This window comes from Styela clava, chromosome 11 (assembly GCF_964204865.1).
Source record: "Styela clava chromosome 11, kaStyClav1.hap1.2, whole genome shotgun sequence".
Classification (NCBI taxonomy): Eukaryota; Metazoa; Chordata; class Ascidiacea; order Stolidobranchia; family Styelidae; genus Styela; species Styela clava.
In genome coordinates this window covers 17,913,751-17,931,482 of record NC_135260.1, presented here as the reverse complement: position 1 = coordinate 17,931,482, position 17,732 = coordinate 17,913,751, and the positions used below count along the sequence as shown (strand labels likewise).

Genomic DNA, 17,732 nt, shown 5'->3' with positions numbered 1-17,732 from the left:
GCATACCCCTGAGCTAAACCAAAGTTCAAGGATTCATCAAGCTTGAATTTAGTTTGGGGCACGAAACTTAGGGCCGTAGTTTGAAAGGCCACTTGAGTACCCAGTCGGACTTGACTTGGTCGTGAGTCGGACTTCGGTGTAAAATGGGTATTCAGAGACCAAACTCGAGTTTCGAGTTCGAGCAGGACTGAAGTCGATTGTTATTGTTGTCCACGTTTGCTTTTGTAAAACCGTTATTCATTAAACTTAACTTTTACGTCAAACTTACATGGCCCGCCCGTCCAAATGGGAAAACTTTTTTGGCCCTGATCCAAAAATATGGCTCATCCCTGATCTAGAGAGAGAGAGAGTGAAGGGATGCCGCTAACGGTCGCTGCTATTCCAACATATTTGGGCTTTGGCGCGTCTAGGGGAATTCCCCTTCTTTTATTTTGGCGCCTCGATCAAAATCGTGTGCAAATATCATGTTAGGTTACCAATATTTCACGACAATTTCGTATTCACTCAATATAGTTTATTTATGAACTAGAGGAATCCTGATAATTGGGAGATTTTGTTCAAAATTTGTGATGTCTAAAAAAGTATTGAGAAGTAATACTGGCAATGCTATGAAGAAACAAGGTAACGCACTCATCTTATCATGGTTCGTACAGGTATCGTGGGCTGGGGTAACTTTGGTGTATCAGGGTACGGTATAATCAGATAATGGTAGGCTACTACAGTTCTAATATATTGGATTCTGAACAGTACTTTGTTGCGATAATCGCTGAATTCAGAAATTTATTTGCAAAAGTCGGTCTGTTTAAAGTAGATCTCAATTTCTGTTGATGTATGGCAGTATGGCCAGGCTTGTCCAGTCATCGGATTCCTGGACATTTAGACATTTCTAGCCTATATCTCAAACTCGCTATTGTTATATTTAACTGGTTTTTCTCTTCTGTTTTCATATACTGATATACCTGCTGTAGTGCAGTAGTGTACACATATCAGCATATTGAATACAGGGATATCAAAATGAACAGTATTATCAAAATATCACCTTATTTAATATTCGCCTGATTGTTGCTGTGTTGATTCTGCAGAATAAATGTTAGCGAATGATTTTATATTTTGGTACTTCTGGAATATTTTATATATGCTGATATCTGTATATAGGTACAGAGGTATATGCAGATGTCTGGATGTTGTGATGTTTATATTCCATCATGGAGCAACCAGCATTCTTCATACAGTCATACAATAATATATTTTTAAAGTATGAAAGTAGAGTTATGTAAACAGGAACTTTCTTCACAGGAAGTATTTCTTCATTTGTTGTCAAGCAAACAGCATCTGATTTGTTGAGAAGTAAGGATGGTTTGAAGCAAGGAAGAATTGAATCATTTATGCAGAAAAAAAGGAAAATCGTGGCAAGTGATGATGGAGATCATAGGTTAGATAAAAATTGAACGTATTTATTTAAATCTTTCATTAATTTTCTGAAAGAATTATTAATTAACATTATTAATTTTTTTCAGCTCTCTGATCTCAAAGAAGCGAGTTCATGGTGATGATCAAAGTGTGAATAAAGTTTTCTCCGATACTACAATGCATAAGAAACCTTGCAGATCTCCATTAACCAATAACCTTGGGAGCAAAATAGAACCAATAGAGAAAATTGTTGATCTTACTGACAATGGTAATTTTAGCATTTTTGAAAATTGGATATAACCATGCTATATTTCAATGAATTCATAAATTGAATAGCTACTTCAGCTTTAGATATTGACATATATTTCAGTTATTGTCTAATATTATTACTGCATTAATTGCAAAAATTGTTAACTGGTTATTTTGTCATAAAATAAGACGCAAAATACAAATTAATTTGTTTCAAACTAAATATCTTACATTGTCATTCGTATCTTATATTCACCAGGTCGTATATTACTTTATGTAATTTCACAATATTCTCGTATCATTAAAAAGTATTTTTAATCATTTTAATTTTCAAGATAATACAGGTGATATCACTACTGATGCCTCTGTCAAACAGTTCAACAAAACTTGCAACTGCTTTCCGCTTATATCATTCATGTCCAAAACTTTGTTTGAAATTAATGACAAAATGTTTGGGATATTTATTGAGAAAATAGAAACTGGCCATTTTTTTAATAGAAATGCCTAATCCAGACGTAGAATTCAAGGAAAATGTCGAAAATTGTGAACCTAAAAATGATAACAATTTGTTACTGAATTGTGGTGTCACTGAAAATAATGCAAAATCAGATGAACTGAAGAATGATAATGAAACAAGTAATCAATCATTTGATGAAATGGGATTAAATGATAGCTTTTTCGATGCGGCTTTGGATGGAATGTCTCCTATGAAAGCACGGGATGATACAGTCAAAAAAGAACTATCTTGTTCCATACAATGCTCGAGGTAGTATATTGCAATCTTAAATCTGAAGGTTATTTTAGCATGAGCATACAAAAGTAGAATAATGATCATTGATGAACTACACTATAAAAAGACTGTGTAATTCTATGAATTCATGATGCTGTTATGAACATTTATCAATAGCCTCAAACATTTAATACATTATTGTAATTAGGACACATCTGTTTTTTTCTGTCTAGCTAGCACAACCTTGCTAGCATTGTCCAGTTATCGGATTCAGCCTCGCCGTAAAGTATAGAAAATCATTTTTTTATCACGAACATGGTTATGCAGTTTTTTAATAAAATCCTATTAATGTACTTTTGTTATATACGGTACCTACATATCGTATTATGGTAAATCTATTAAATCAGTGATTCTCAATCTTTTTCGTTAATTTCCTCCCTTTTCCTACTTTGGAACTCTTCATTCTATCACTTTTTATTTATGTGTGCATATATATTATAGTAATAATGATGAACTAAAGTCAAATAGTAATACCACAGCAAATACTAACCAAAATTCTTCCCCAACAACACCAATATGGGGAGAGATTTCTCCCCGGTCTGGAAATGTGGTATTAAATGTTTTAACGATTTTTTTTTATATTTTTGATGCAGCACTAAATTTGCTCTTGCAAAATATCGTTTTAATGTTATCGATGTTGAAGAAAGTAATGATGAGCATGGATTTCCTTCAAAGACACTCTCTTTAAAAAATGAATCGTCAAAAGCCGACATAACTTGTGAATTAAAAATGGGCTGGTATGAGGTTTTTGATTTGTATTTTTCACATAACCTAACCTGTTGTTGTTTACCTATACCTATATAGTTGCTGTGATATTCATATTTGATATTTATTGAAAGGGCTAACACGAAGATTTCTAAAGACGATATCATAAACATGATAATAGATGATGGATATGAAGCTAACAATCATAAAATAATAATTGATTCACAAAGCAATTTGATAGTTACACATCCTGATCTGTTAATCAGTGGGACAACAGTATCTAATGCAATTGGATGTAAGAGGAGAGCGATATTGAGTGAAAGATTTAAGGTTCGTTATTTCTCCATCTAAAATCTTATGGAGGAAATGGTGTTGGTGTATTAGAAATTTTTTGATGGTATAATAGAATTTATCTCTGAGTAAATGCTTAATATATTATGGACTTGGAACCATGTTAGACTGCTCCCTTTGTTAACTCCCCAAGTTCTTCTCAACCAAAGTCACACCCCACTACAAAGAGCATATGGTCACTTCACCTTAACAGCTGGTTGATCATGATCAGTCATCTGTAACAGGTCACTGGTCATGCTCAGCCATCATGGAAAATGCTCATTGTCAGAAATATACCGGTAATAAAAATACAGTTAATACCCATTCCCATACAAGTCAGGTTGCTTCACTGGATCAGCTGCTAAGTGTAAACCCCAAAGTGTAGAAATTTCAAATTTTTTCTCAAAAACATCTGCTTTTTGGATTTCCCCTTCAGCAATCTATTTTCCTGACAGTGAAGACTTGAATTTTCTCAAGCTTAACCATGATCTATCTGTCGTGTGTGTCTCTGATCTCAAGAAAAACTTACAGTATATAAGTAAGCAGTGTTCAAATTTTTTTTAAGGCACATGACCTTGGGTGATGAAGTCATATATGGGTGTTTTCACTGATTTGGATCATTTTAATGGATAAGGTGCCAGTACAACTATTCAAAATGTAACATTAAAACAAATAGTATAAGATTGTATTGTTTTAATATAGAATACAGAGAGTGGAGATTGTGAGAAGCCAGTAATGTTGATTGGTACAATTGTTCACACTTTGTTTCAAACCATTTCTCAATCAAATGATAAAATTACTTCAGAACAAATTGTAAAAATGGCAGAAAATATTATTGGTAAAACAAACTTTCTAAAGGACCTGTGAGTATCATTGATGTAAAAATTATTACATTAGTCCAAACTGATTTAGTATATTTTAATGAATGTTTGAGCCAATATGGTGAAACTTGGAAAAACTGTTATGCAACAGTGAGGAAAACATACATTTTCAATTTTAAACATCTTTGGTGAATACAGCCCCAAGCATTATTTAAAAAACAGCTCAAAAAGCAGGTTTTTCTTTGCAACTTTTCCAATAATTTTTTTTTAAGTATCAACCCTTTTTGTCTTGAACTATATTAAGTAGCGGGTATGGTTTTGTGTTTTGTGAAGTTAACATTTTGATATCCTGTTCTTTTGTTTGTTTCATTTGTCTCCTCTGAAGTTTTTTTGTTGCTCACCCCTCATGTTTCAGTGTATGCTCAACTTAGTGTAATTAGATAGGTTTTACTTAACATAATCTGTTCTCATTTTACTAAATAATCTCAATGATTGACTTTTAGTTTATCTGTTGGAACTACGCAAAAACAAGTTTTGGATGGAGTGAAAGAATTCATTCCTTCTCTTCTAACTTGGAAAGGAGATTTTATTCGAAACAATCCAACGATGGGAATTGGACGAGTTGATATGAATTTACCACCAGGATATGAAAACACTGAGATAGGACTTAATGGCAAAGGAGGAATCAAATTTTCTGCGAATCTTGCTCTGACCGAGGTAAAAATATTCGGATGAAAATGCCATTATAGCCTTATACCTGCTTTATTTTTAAAATCAATAAGGAGTAAGTCTTTGTAAAATTCAACACCTATTCTGGCGAGGCGGTGTGGCTCTTTATGCTAAGCAGTGTTCACTATTAGCGCACTTTTTTGCGAAAATTGCGAAGCACTTTCGCAACTTTTTTTAGGGACTGCGAAATAGCACTTTTTTCGATTTTGAAAAGAAATAGCACTTTTTTCCGATTTTGAATGGGATAAAAATTCAAAGTTAACAAATATTTTCGAGTATTAAGTTGACAAATAAGTAACATACTAGTACTTTTGTAACTCAATTCTGCATATCATAACGATATTTACCGGAATTCTAACCTATGAGATGCAGACATAGGAGATAAAGCTTTTGCATTAACGGCAAAATTCTTGTTTGTAATATGATTATTATACAAGCACACCGATTCCGCTTCTCCCGCAAAAAACGCTCTCGGGTGATTGAAACCAGATGTTGGAATAATACCCAGTGCGTTTCTTTGAAGAGAGTGGTCATGTGACTATCAATGATATCGATGTATTCAAAATGACTATAAAAGTGTTATGTGTTATAGTCACTTTGGATGAATTGTGACCAAACTGCAGATTTTCAAATCAGACGAAACTTTTAGCAGCATGTCACAGATTTGCAAAATCACCAAATTCACAAAATACCATTAAGTGCCATTTTATTGTAATCACAATGTTCAAAGGAGTGGCATTTTCGTAATTTTGCGATATTTACACAACTATTTCTCATTGATATGCGAGGACGTGTGGGCAAAATTCAATATTTTTTTGAATCGAATATTTTTAAGGAGTACCGAATAAACGTGGTGGAAACATTAAAGAATCGGCAACAAAGCCTTTTTACTGGTTAATTCCGTTGTAATCGCTAATTGTTCTTGTCACCGATCGTTTTGGCGGCGATATCCAGGTTTTGGGTAATCTATATTCCCGCCCTCTCTTTTTTACAAATATGAATTCTTGTGGGTCGGCGGACATCGAAGTTTTATATTTCGGGTTTACCCGTTGGTTCACATCGGCAACAGCTGTTGAAGACTTTGCGTTGGCTTTAATATTACCTATCAAGATTTGTAAGTCCCAATTTTATGCGAATGGTAATATTATTGTCCATACCGTGATGCAGATATTTATTATGACGATAATTAACTTTCCCATGTATTTCTATGATGATAAACTTCGCAAATCTGAAATTGTGCCAATCCTGAATGTTGATTTAAAATAGTGATTGAATAATTCGGCAATAAAGGCATTTCTGCGTGGTCATAAGAGGAGATGACGTTAATGAACAGCACTTCTTTTACAGGATATTTTAGGTATGCGACTTAATGCTAAAAAGATTGGGCTGGAGTGCTTTTTTTTCGAGTGCTCGAGTGCCTAATAGAGGTCAGGCGCTAATTGTAACTAATTTCCTCAAGTTTCAACGTGTTTTCAACAAAACAATACCCCGGCGATAATTATAGCTAAAATGTTACCGAGCAATTCACAATTTTATTTATGGAATTTGCAAATTCACCAGTTTCTTGACGATTTTGATATTGTCACGCCCTAATTATTAGCGCAAAAAATACTCCCCTTCTTCCGCGGCGGTTTGACGGGTTCTTTGTTCCATTCTTCAGAAAGTTCTGACAGGGGGGATATAGAATACTGAATCCGGAGGGTTGAATCCCTGTCCACTTACTGGTGATTTTCCGTTTTGAAATGCGTGAAACATTCTCTATTTTAAATTAAATGACGTTTCGCGGGCTAGAGTTCTCCCCGAAAATGATGTGTTCCAGACGTTAGTTAGACGATAGATAAAACATTAGATTAATAATTTTCGTGACGCCCCGTTTTCGAAAATACAAAGTTATATCGCAAAAAATGCGTTATGATACATTTGGAATGAAACATTATTTATGGTTAATTCAGATCATATTTTACTCTCCATGACACCCGGTATCCGAAAATACAGTTGTATCTCGAAAAATATGTTTTGTTACATTTAAAATAAAACATTTTTGCGATTAATTTAGATCACATTTTACTTTTCAGGACACCCGTTTCCGAAAATACAAGGTTATATCGCGAAAATGTGTTTTGTTACATTTAAAATAAAACATTTTTGCGATTAATTTAGATCAAATTTTACCTTTCACGGCAACCCGTTTCCGAAAATACAAAGTAATATCACAAAAAAATGCGTTTTGTTACATTTATTTTGCATTCCCAATAAAATACATATTTTCCCTAATTAAGGTCGTCGATGAATCTGTTCCTGTCGTTCAAGCTCGACACACGTTTGGATGAGTGTGGGGCGGTTTTTTGGTCGACGATAAATTAAAAAGTTGCCACACGTTATTTGTATAACGATAATAACTGAAAATTAAGATTTCATAATAGAAGTGAATTTGTCTCAAGATGGTATTTTACGATTCCTGCCAACAGAAAATAAACACGCTGACAGGCTTGGTTATAACTGATATTCGTTTAATTTATTTTACACTATTAATAAACGCGCCAGACAAATTGCGACCATATAAATTGCAGTCGCATCGGTATGGACTGTATGTTTTTGGCGCTCTCACATTAATAATAATTTTCAACAAAACAATACCCCGACGGTCATTAAACCTGAATTCGTTACCGAATAATTCACAATTTTATTTACGGAATTTGCAATTTCAAGATCTCACTTGACGATTTTGATGATGTCATGCCCTAATTATTACTGCTTAAATGCCTCAAAATACAACAAATGTAATCATTTTCGACGATAACAGGGCAACAATTCGTAAACGAGCCGTTATAACAAAATTTGCGATTGATTTTACCTCTCTCTTGTTTACAATTTGAACATCCCGCCGGCCACGTATGGTCGAATAAAATGTTCACATTTTCGAAACATGACTTGGCCAAGGATTGAAGGGATCACTAAAGAGCTAATAAAAAGTACATACGCGAGGGTATGATATTAATATCGAGAATATTTGTGAGCATATCACAGGACGGAAATATTTTGCACCCGGGTGTTTGTTGGCAGAACAACGATACGCTAAAGTTAATTGATCGAATACAGGGAAGTATTTATTTATCATTTCACTTGCGAACATCGAGGTTTTGGCGGAATTGTACGATCATGTTGTCTTTCTTAAATAATAACTTTTTCAATAAATGTTCATTTTACTTTTGCGTCTTTATTATATGTCGGGTTTTCATTTATTTTAAATTCGAAATTGTCCGAAATACTCCAACAGGTGTATGAGTACAATAATAATAGTACTTACCAAAGTACTTACCAGGGAAGTTTAATACACACGGTGTGTAAAGGGCGTCGTAACTCCCGTTTATTAATTATAAATTTTTTTACATTCTGCTTAAAAAACAACGGCAGTCATCATACGTAACTCTCGCGACCAAATCTTTTTTGTTTTGTATGACATCGTCTTGGCGACAAATTTATTGCCGACTAAATTTTAATTGTGTTTTAGGATAAGTTATTTTCTGTTTGTTGGTTTCTAAACTTTACAAACTTGGGTAGCAATTACTATTAATGTGAGATTTGTGCAAATGAACGATTGAATATCGCGACTGGATGTCCGATACCTGAGAATGCGTAATTCTCTTTCAACATTAATTTTCAGGATATCAGCGTTCATGTGGTCGAATGAAAATTATTTATCAAATGGATTGGTATTTCGAGACACTCTCAAAATTATTTGGGATCCACTATCATATCATTCGTTTATTTTTTATATTCATGTTTTTCTCAAGAATCACCCTCGTTATATTTCGTGTACCTTCGCAAAAGAAAACTCTTTGGTGTCATCGTTCCTATTAGTGTAATTGAAATATATGGAAACCTCGCGTTGTATATATGGAAAGTGGCGTTGTGATGCGAATATTTGATACTAGGTCAGCAGCATTACAAAGTGCTATTTATGAATGCTGAAAGTACATGACATTACTAAACATTTTGCCAATATATGAAGTTTTCTGCCCGATTTAAACTAACTCGCACACAAACCAAGGCATGTCGACATTTAAAAATTACTTGTCTTTGGGTAAGCTCTGAAATAGTATAATATAAATGTAAATGAGAAATTAGGTCACGCTAGCTCACGAAACGGGCGGATTTTCAAAGTGATCTTGTGTAACATTCCTGAGAAAAAGGTTTGAAAGGAAAGTAGGTCAACCTATCTCATAAAACAGGGGAGTATCCTGCGTAATATTTCGGAGGGAACATAGGTTAACTTATCTTTTGAAACAGCGGGTGGCGACTTTCAAAGTGGTTCAAAATCACAAATTAATAATTATCAGATTAGGTTTAGGGATAAATCGAAAAGTTGAATTTCCAGCGCACCTAACCCTAATTAGTTGATTGCTATTTATATTTGGGGGGGGGGGGGGGATTATTTTGCACAGGATTTGTACAAACGATCCACCCTGTAACTAATATGGTTTCCAGCCTGCCTCGTGTCTGTTAGATGGAAAGAGTAAATGATGTGAAAGTCTTTGCTGTTTACGCGAGTAAGCAACTGACACCTGGATACATTGCATGAAAGTTTTGTCTCGGCAGGTGTTAGCAGATGCCATTTCGTTGCCGATGAATTCGCTTGTTTTAATCAAACATGAATTCGCTTAAAGGGAACTCGGTTAACGAAAAGGCTTCTCTTTAATTCATAATATTAACCGGAGGAGCGCTTTTTTGAGTATCTATGCCGTTTTAAATGGGTTATATGAATAGCTAGGGCACCTAACTTGTTAAAATCGGCAAAAGCACTTTCGCACTTTTTTTTTCGACTGCGAAGCACTTTCGCACTCATAATTTGCTTAGAGTTAACACTGATGCTAAGCGTTAGGATTACGCTCGCCACCACACCTCTAATTACTCTGCGCGGGTTCGCATGTTCGAATTCCATACGGGGATAGTTATGTGCGAGGGGATTGCTGGACTCCTCGCCGCCGTAAGGTGGTTCACGTAACTGCTTGTCGGTTATGGCTTCCTCCACCATCAAGTCCATGCTTCTGAAAACAAATATCTAACTAATCCCATACCCGACATGGAATTGATGATAATTTCTTTTGTAGCCTATATGACTCTAAATTTGCACCAGACCTTTCAATTTCTAAGAATATATTTTTAGGTGAAAGATATTGAAGAAAATGTTTGGTCTCCTTTGTATGGATTAAAAGGAAAAATTGATTTGACTGGAGGATTTCTTGTCAGAAGACAAACTCATGATAAAAAATCAAACTGTATGAAAATAACTTTGCCCCTTGAATTGAAAACAGGACGAGAAAGTCATTCAACTGAACATCATGCTCAAGTATGTTTGGATTAATCTAGGAAGCTGATCAACAGCTATGAATTTCAAACAATATACCGTAGATAGAAATACTGCTTAGTTGTCTATGCATTTTCTCGTACCGTACTGCCTTACTTCATATGCTACAATTAGATGCTGTTCTACTTGTTTCAAATTAGTAGAATGTAATGTAACATGTAGTTGGAAATTTCTTTGTCCAACGTGAAAAACAATCAGTATTTAACCTTTGAACCCAATGATACCTGTCGACCCTCTTTGAACATTTATTTGTGTTTTTGTCCAATGATCAGATTAATAACAATCATAATTAGAAATGATGAAAAGCATACTTCGAAATACTGGACTTTAGACAGAAATATATTCTAGTAAATTCGATTCTAACTTCTTCCGTTGAATTACCAAAAGTTACAATTAATTATAAATTTCTTATTAGCTCTCATTAGTTCATTTTCGTGACAAAATGTGAAGCATTTCATTCAAGTATAAACCACTTAAGAAAGAACAATTATGTTGTGTTTAGGTTGCAATATATTCAATGTTTTGCGAACTGAGAAGAAAAATCAGTAGAGGTGAGTGTGGTAATATCAGTCGATTAAATGAAGTTAAACAGAATAAGTTTTTAAAAGAGCAATTAACACTTGAGTTTCAGTGTCTAACTTCGTAAATAGTGACTGTGGCTCCAGTGGCTTTTTTTGCGAGTAGTTGTTCACAAACACTCGAAATATTGCGAATAAAATGTAATATTGAACATGTATAAGATCCAAAAAGTTAAAACATAATTGAGATAGAAGTTAATTCTTGGTTACTTTTTAGTCAATAAATTCATATGTTATGCAAATCTGAAAATGATTCATTGATTTAACTGTTTACTAACTGCCAAGTTTTGCTAAGTTCATAGATATTTTCTGACGCATAATGAACATAAAACCGTCTAATTGTACCATAATATTATGAATTATTCCTATTAATATGCTGTTATATTGTTTATCATTATATAGTAAAATTATATTATCAATTTAGATGATTATACAATACCTGCAGGACTTCTGTTATATCTAAAAACTGGCAATTTATCCAGCATTGCATTGAAAAGAAATGACAAAAGAGAGCTCATTATAATAAGAAATGAGGTAGGTTGATGTAGTTCATTATTTTTTAAAAGGTGAATTTAAAGGAAATATTTCATTTGTTTGTTAGTTAATTCTCAGTCATCTATCTTGTACTTGCTCGTTTGACTTTATAGCATCATGGAGAGAACGATTGTCAAGTAACAATTTCGATAGACCGCTTTTCTTAATCAACAACTCCACACACGTTTTCTGTATAAAGTGATCTAACTGACGCCTAAGATTGCTGACGGCAGCTAACAAACTTTTGACAATTCTTTATTCATTTGCTTTACCAGGCGAACAGACTGGCTATACATTTTTGAAATGATTCAAACATGTGTGCTGTTTTGATAAAAACAAAGCCAATATCCAAGTAACCATGATGCATAAATAAAGTAAGAAATAAGGTTCTAAAACTTCGGCCTCCGATTATGTGATCATACAATAATAAATTTTTGACATTATCTGATTCGGAAATCTATGGTTATACCATTTCATCGAGGCATCTATTAGTCTGCCGCACTGTGAGTGGCATAAGATAAACATTTTTTGCAGTGCCAAGTGATAAGAACGGCACTGCACATTCCTACCCTGATTAGCGGCGGGTTTCTTTTTGACGGGCAACTGCATTTCGGCATTTGAGAAACTGTTTCAGTGAAAGGTTGACACGAAACTTTATTCAAACCTTACTGAAATATGCGATTCAAGAATGGAAATATTATCACAAAGTTTTAAGCTCTTAAATTCATCCTCAGTTTCATTATTGGAATCAAACAATGCCTTCATTCGTTTCATCCATGTTTTCTAAGAATTCATTGACCCCCGATTTGTTGCATTCTTCCGATTCAACAGTACAATGATCCGACCAAATCTCATTATCCTCGGTTTCATTCATTACATAGCTGATACAACACTTCTTGGAGCTGTAATCAATAATTCGTTGTTGATGTTCTGGTTCCTACTTGATCTGAAACTGCAAATCAATACTCTCACTGGATGTTGTCGAAATTGTACCAGTTTTGCTTCCGATCAGATGCGGATTCACATCTTTTGCTGGGTATGACAACTGCCAGGAGGTACTCAAACGTCTAAACCCTGTTTTCAACTTTATGTCATATTGTTAGATTCTATTAGCTGCATCTGATAGAAAAAGTTAACTGCACTCATAATATGTTCAGTGAAATCCCTCAGCATAATCTTGCTGAAAGATGAGACATCATTGGATTATTTACAATGCATCTTCAAATGATGTTGATTGAAACTGTAGAGTAGGGATAAAGATGGGTGACACGTCTAGCGTTGATGTCTGAAAATGTAAAAATTAAAGTAGGAGAGAAATCTGGAACAAATTTTGCAGAATGCAGAATATTTATGAAACATTGAAAAAATACAAGAAATTGTTGACATAGCAGAAATGTGAGCTGTTCAACATGTAAACCAGTTATAATCCAGCTATCCCTTCACCATGCAAAGGAGTTCGCTGCTGTTGGTACCATGCTAGTCTTTCTGTGGGACCTTGGTCTGAACATGGAGATTCAGACATTTCCTCCCAAATGGCCTCTAGAGATTTGTCTTCCTGTGAAAATACTATATACTGCTAATATTGTGATATGCAGCTTTAAAAATCACATTTAGGATCATAGAGAAATTGATGAGGTCATATTTATTATAGAGGTTCCGCTTAAAGGTTTTTTCGCTATCCTTTATTCCTTCATATTTAATACACCAACTATTGGATATAAAGATGACAAAGAAAAATATTTGTCACACTGGAGGGATATATTGGTTGAAGTTTTTATCGGACCTTTATAACTGGACAAGCTTCTGAATAATCAGCCAATGAGCAGCACGATGTCCTAGTCTAGCAGCCCGATCATGATGAAAAGTTGATATATATTGTCTTATGAACCATTGATGAGAGCCGGTCTTTCAATCAGGTCGTCAGTAGATCCCGACAAGTGGGACAATCCATTATCAAATTATATCCTATACAAACATGTAAACAAGTAATAATTGCCACTCCAATACTCCACTTCAATATTTTTATCTAAACTTTTCTATATCTTCCCGTTTCAGATTGCTAATTATATGGTAAGAACAATTTCTGAAACAAATTCGAATTCTACAATATTTTACGATCCTTTGTCATTTCCACCAACTATTGATGACGAAAGATTATGCAGAAATTGTTCTCAACTCAGGAATTGTTCACTTGTGTATAAGTAAGTCTATTATGTTTTATTTTCTTTTTTCGTTGAATGATTTACCGTTACTTAGCGCAACGGTTCCTAAATGGGGCGCTGTCACTAGTGCGCCCCGAGAATTAACAGAATTGTGTTAATACACATATCTAACATACGATTAAATATTTTACATATTATAAATGTATTGTATCTTTTTAAATGCTCTGTATAGGAATCAATAAATTTATTTTAATTTTCTATGTCGTTTACTTTCTGTTACGTAAATTACAATAGAGGTAGACACTACTTGCTGCAATTTAGCGAGCTGCAGTTTCTTTATTTGCGGAATCAAGCTTAGCGAACATGAGTGATTATTTCTGTATTTCGAAAGAAAAGCATGCAGATATGAGGAAGAAGAGTTTGTAAACCGCTGACTTAGTGTATTTTTTTTATTTCAAGGGCAATCGACAAAAAACAGTCGTCATTCTTTCCTTCATCTTCTATAATCAAATTAATGGAAGCAGAATCATCTCATTTGTCTGAAAAAGATGTTGATTATTTTAATCACTGGATGACGTGCACTTTATTAGAAACAAGAAAATCAATGAGGAAACAGACAAATCAGTATTACTGGCTGAGGACACCCCAGGAAAGGTTTCTGCCTTTTGTCCTTTTTTTAAGATTTTTCAACATTCCTATCTAAGGCAGATACTACTAAAAAGGGCAGCTTTGTAATTCATACATATGTGATGCAGATGCTTATCTATTCTCGTGGGTGTTGTTTTATCATGTAAATGGCATATCTTTGTCAAGTAATATGTTCCCTAATAAATTATGAAAAGTGCAATGTGATCACACTCACCTTGTCATTAAACGATACTTTGAGCAGGAAAGCTAGGTCAAACCCTATTCAGCCTGTCAAAGTATGTTCATCAGTGTTCACTATTAGCGCACTTTTTTGCGAAAATTGCGAAGCACTTTCGCAACTTTTTTTAGGGACTGCGAAATAGCACTTTTTTCCGATTTTGAAGAGAAATAGCACTTTTTTTCGATTTTGAATGGAATAAAAATTCAAAGTTGACAAATGTTTTTGTGTGCGTATTAAGTTGACAAATAAGTAACATACTAGTACTTTTGTAACTCAATTCTGCATATCATAACGATATTTACCGGAATTCTAACCTATGTGGTGAAGACATGGAAGATAAAGCTTTTGCAATAATGGCGAAATTCTTGTTTATAATATGATTATTATACAAGCACACCGATTCCGCTTCGACCGCGAAAACGCTCGGCGGCGTCTTTGAAACCAGATTTCCGAATGCAAGGCAGTGCGTTTCTCTAAACGAGAGTGGTCATGTGACTGTCAATGACATCGATGAATTGTGACAAAAGTACACGATTTTCAAGTACTGGTTTGACAGGTCTGTGTTCTCTTCTTAGTGAATTTACTGGAGCCATTCAGAAATTTCTGATACTCGACACGACATTGTTTAGTAATGGAATGTAAACTTGGGCCATTGTTTGTTAAATTAGAAGAAACTTTTAGCAGCATCTCACAGATTTGCAAAATCGCCAAATTGACAAAATACATATGTCGTATTAACATTTAACAGCCATTTTATTGTAACCACAAATGTTAAAAGCAAATGGCGTTTCGCGGAATTTTGCGATATTCAGTATTAGCTAGTCTAGTCATTCACGATAAATCAAACTCAGACCAGGGTCAAAAATCAATCTAAACTATTTCCTCATTAATATGCGAGTAGGGGTGGGAAAAATCGAATCTTTTTTCGAATTGAATATTTTTAACAAATAAGGAATATTTTTTATGGACAGCAGGAGTCTAGAACGTCGGTCGAAAAATTAGCAAGAAAGTCTTTTCTACTGGTTAATTTCGTTATAATAGCTAATTGTTTTTGTCACCGCAATCTATTTGGCGACTATATCCTGGGTTTGGCAATCCAGGCTTACGCGTGCGTTCACATCGGCAACAGCTGTTAAGGGCATCAACGACAAATTTCAAAACCAAAATAAACATTTGGGTTTACTTGATATTACCTATCAACGTTTGTAAATTTACTGTCCCAATTTTAAGCGAATGGTATTATTATTATCGATGCCGGAATGCAAATATTTAATACGATAATTAACTTTTATAATTTTTTTATGGTGTCTGTATTAATTTACAGATAAATCTCGCAAATCTGAGATTGTGCCAATCCTGAATGTTGATTTGAAATTGTGATTAAATAATTCGGCAATAAAGGCATTTCTGCGTGGCCATAAGACGAGATGACTTTAATAAACAGCACTTCTTTAAGGATATTTTACATATGCGACTAATGCTAAAAACATTGGGCTCGAGTGCTCTGGTGCCTAATCAGGCGCTAATTGCAACTAATTCAACTCAAGTTTCAACGACTTTTTTCATCTTCACGATATGTTATCTTTTTTTTATTCGGTACTGATAATGATAAATAAAAAATGTGTAATTGTTGATTGCAATTCCGGAAAAAGAACGAATTTAACCGCGGTTAACCGCGCATTGGCAAAGCAAACACAATTTATTAACATTACTTTACAATGAGTTACGGGTAAGAATTAACCAGACGGCTATCGCTAACATGTAGAAACAATAAATTTGAAACGATTTTGTAAAAAGCGTGTCAACATCGTTTTTGTAAATTTAGAAACGTCGATAAGTAAGACAAGTAAATAATGTATTTTATGGAACTTTCATGAGATATTGGTGAGAAATATTATTTTGACCATGTCGAAATGCCATTATTGCCGATTTATTCACGTGTTTAGTTACTATCAGTGTTTTAACCCAAAGCTGAGTTACGTAAATACTTAACACTGAGTACTCAAGAAATAACCAATTTGCGGAGTTTTTCAATTATTATTTAATACGAAAGTAACACAGACACGATCTAAAATTAAAAGCATAGAAATGTCAACTATCTGCTTCACAAATATCACATCCCGGGGTCAGTAATAATATTATTGTTCGCTTAAACTCGGGACGGTAATTTACGAACTCATACAAATCCTACACAGAAGATAAAAATCAGAACAAAATCAATTTTCGTTGTGAATGCGCTCATTAATAGTTGTCTTTAAAATCTTCGCCGATGTGAATTCACAATTCTATCCGAAATATAAAAACCAAACTACGATGTCCGCCGTTAAGTGAGAATTAATATTTGCTAGTGAATAAAAACATGCTTTAATATAGTTTAACAACACGATCGCGGCGACAAAAAATTTACTGCAGCCTTCGATTATGACAAAATTATGAAATAATCATTGAATGGCAATAAAAATTTAACTTCATTAACAATAATTCTCAAGTAATAGTTTCACATTTTCAAGATTTTGATCGTCGCTACATGCGAGCGTGTTTTTGTACATATAAACCATGATGACACTACTGACATCTGCGAGTTATAGATCTCTCCAAATTTAATTTTCGCGATTTTTAATGTTTCATTTCTAGATGCGGATGCCCGCTGACTACGGATAAATGGTCGATGTTTAAAAATAGGACTTCGGACCGTTGGGCAAAGAAAGGCGGGCTACACGTAACTGCGAAATTTCGCCGTGAACGACCTTACATTTTAGTTATAAACGCATTACGTCGTCGCGAATTGCAGTTTTGGTGTAATGTTTTAACTTCCCCCTAATCTCCCGTTGAAAAATCCTGGCTGCGCCCCTGCCCGGTGATAATTCTAGCCTAAATGTTACAATTTTATTTACGGAATTTGCAAGTTCACCATTTTGATAATCACGCCCTAATTATTGGTGCAAAAATACTCAAAATATCACGAATTTAATCATTTCCGATGTTACTAGGCGCAATTCATGAGGGCGACAGTGTGCGTTGTTACATCGAAATTCACGATTGATTTTACGTTATACTCTTGTTCACGATTTCAACACTCCACCCGCCATGCATGGCTGAGTGGAAGGTTCACATTTTCGAAACATTACTTGGCCAAGGATGGGAGGGATCACTAACGAGCTAATTGAAAGCACATTAAAGGGATTATG

General features: G+C 34.4%; 1 protein-coding gene across 1 annotated transcript in view; it reads left to right on the top strand.

The window, feature by feature from the left end:
* Window positions 1-416: 416 nt before the first annotated feature.
* Window positions 417-17,732, top strand: part of LOC120347775 (DNA replication ATP-dependent helicase/nuclease DNA2-like) — a 30,871-nt gene continuing 13,555 nt past the window's right edge. Inside the window, exons 1-13 of the mRNA XM_078117609.1 lie at window positions 417-621; window positions 1,297-1,432; window positions 1,518-1,678; window positions 2,158-2,425; window positions 3,043-3,186; window positions 3,289-3,484; window positions 4,187-4,347; window positions 4,809-5,022; window positions 10,202-10,384; window positions 10,905-10,953; window positions 11,405-11,514; window positions 13,570-13,715; window positions 14,136-14,330. Coding sequence (XP_077973735.1) covers window positions 570-621; window positions 1,297-1,432; window positions 1,518-1,678; window positions 2,158-2,425; window positions 3,043-3,186; window positions 3,289-3,484; window positions 4,187-4,347; window positions 4,809-5,022; window positions 10,202-10,384; window positions 10,905-10,953; window positions 11,405-11,514; window positions 13,570-13,715; window positions 14,136-14,330 — 2,015 coding nt within the window. The 5' untranslated portion in view covers window positions 417-569. The remainder of the gene's footprint in view (window positions 622-1,296; window positions 1,433-1,517; window positions 1,679-2,157; window positions 2,426-3,042; window positions 3,187-3,288; window positions 3,485-4,186; window positions 4,348-4,808; window positions 5,023-10,201; window positions 10,385-10,904; window positions 10,954-11,404; window positions 11,515-13,569; window positions 13,716-14,135; window positions 14,331-17,732) is intronic.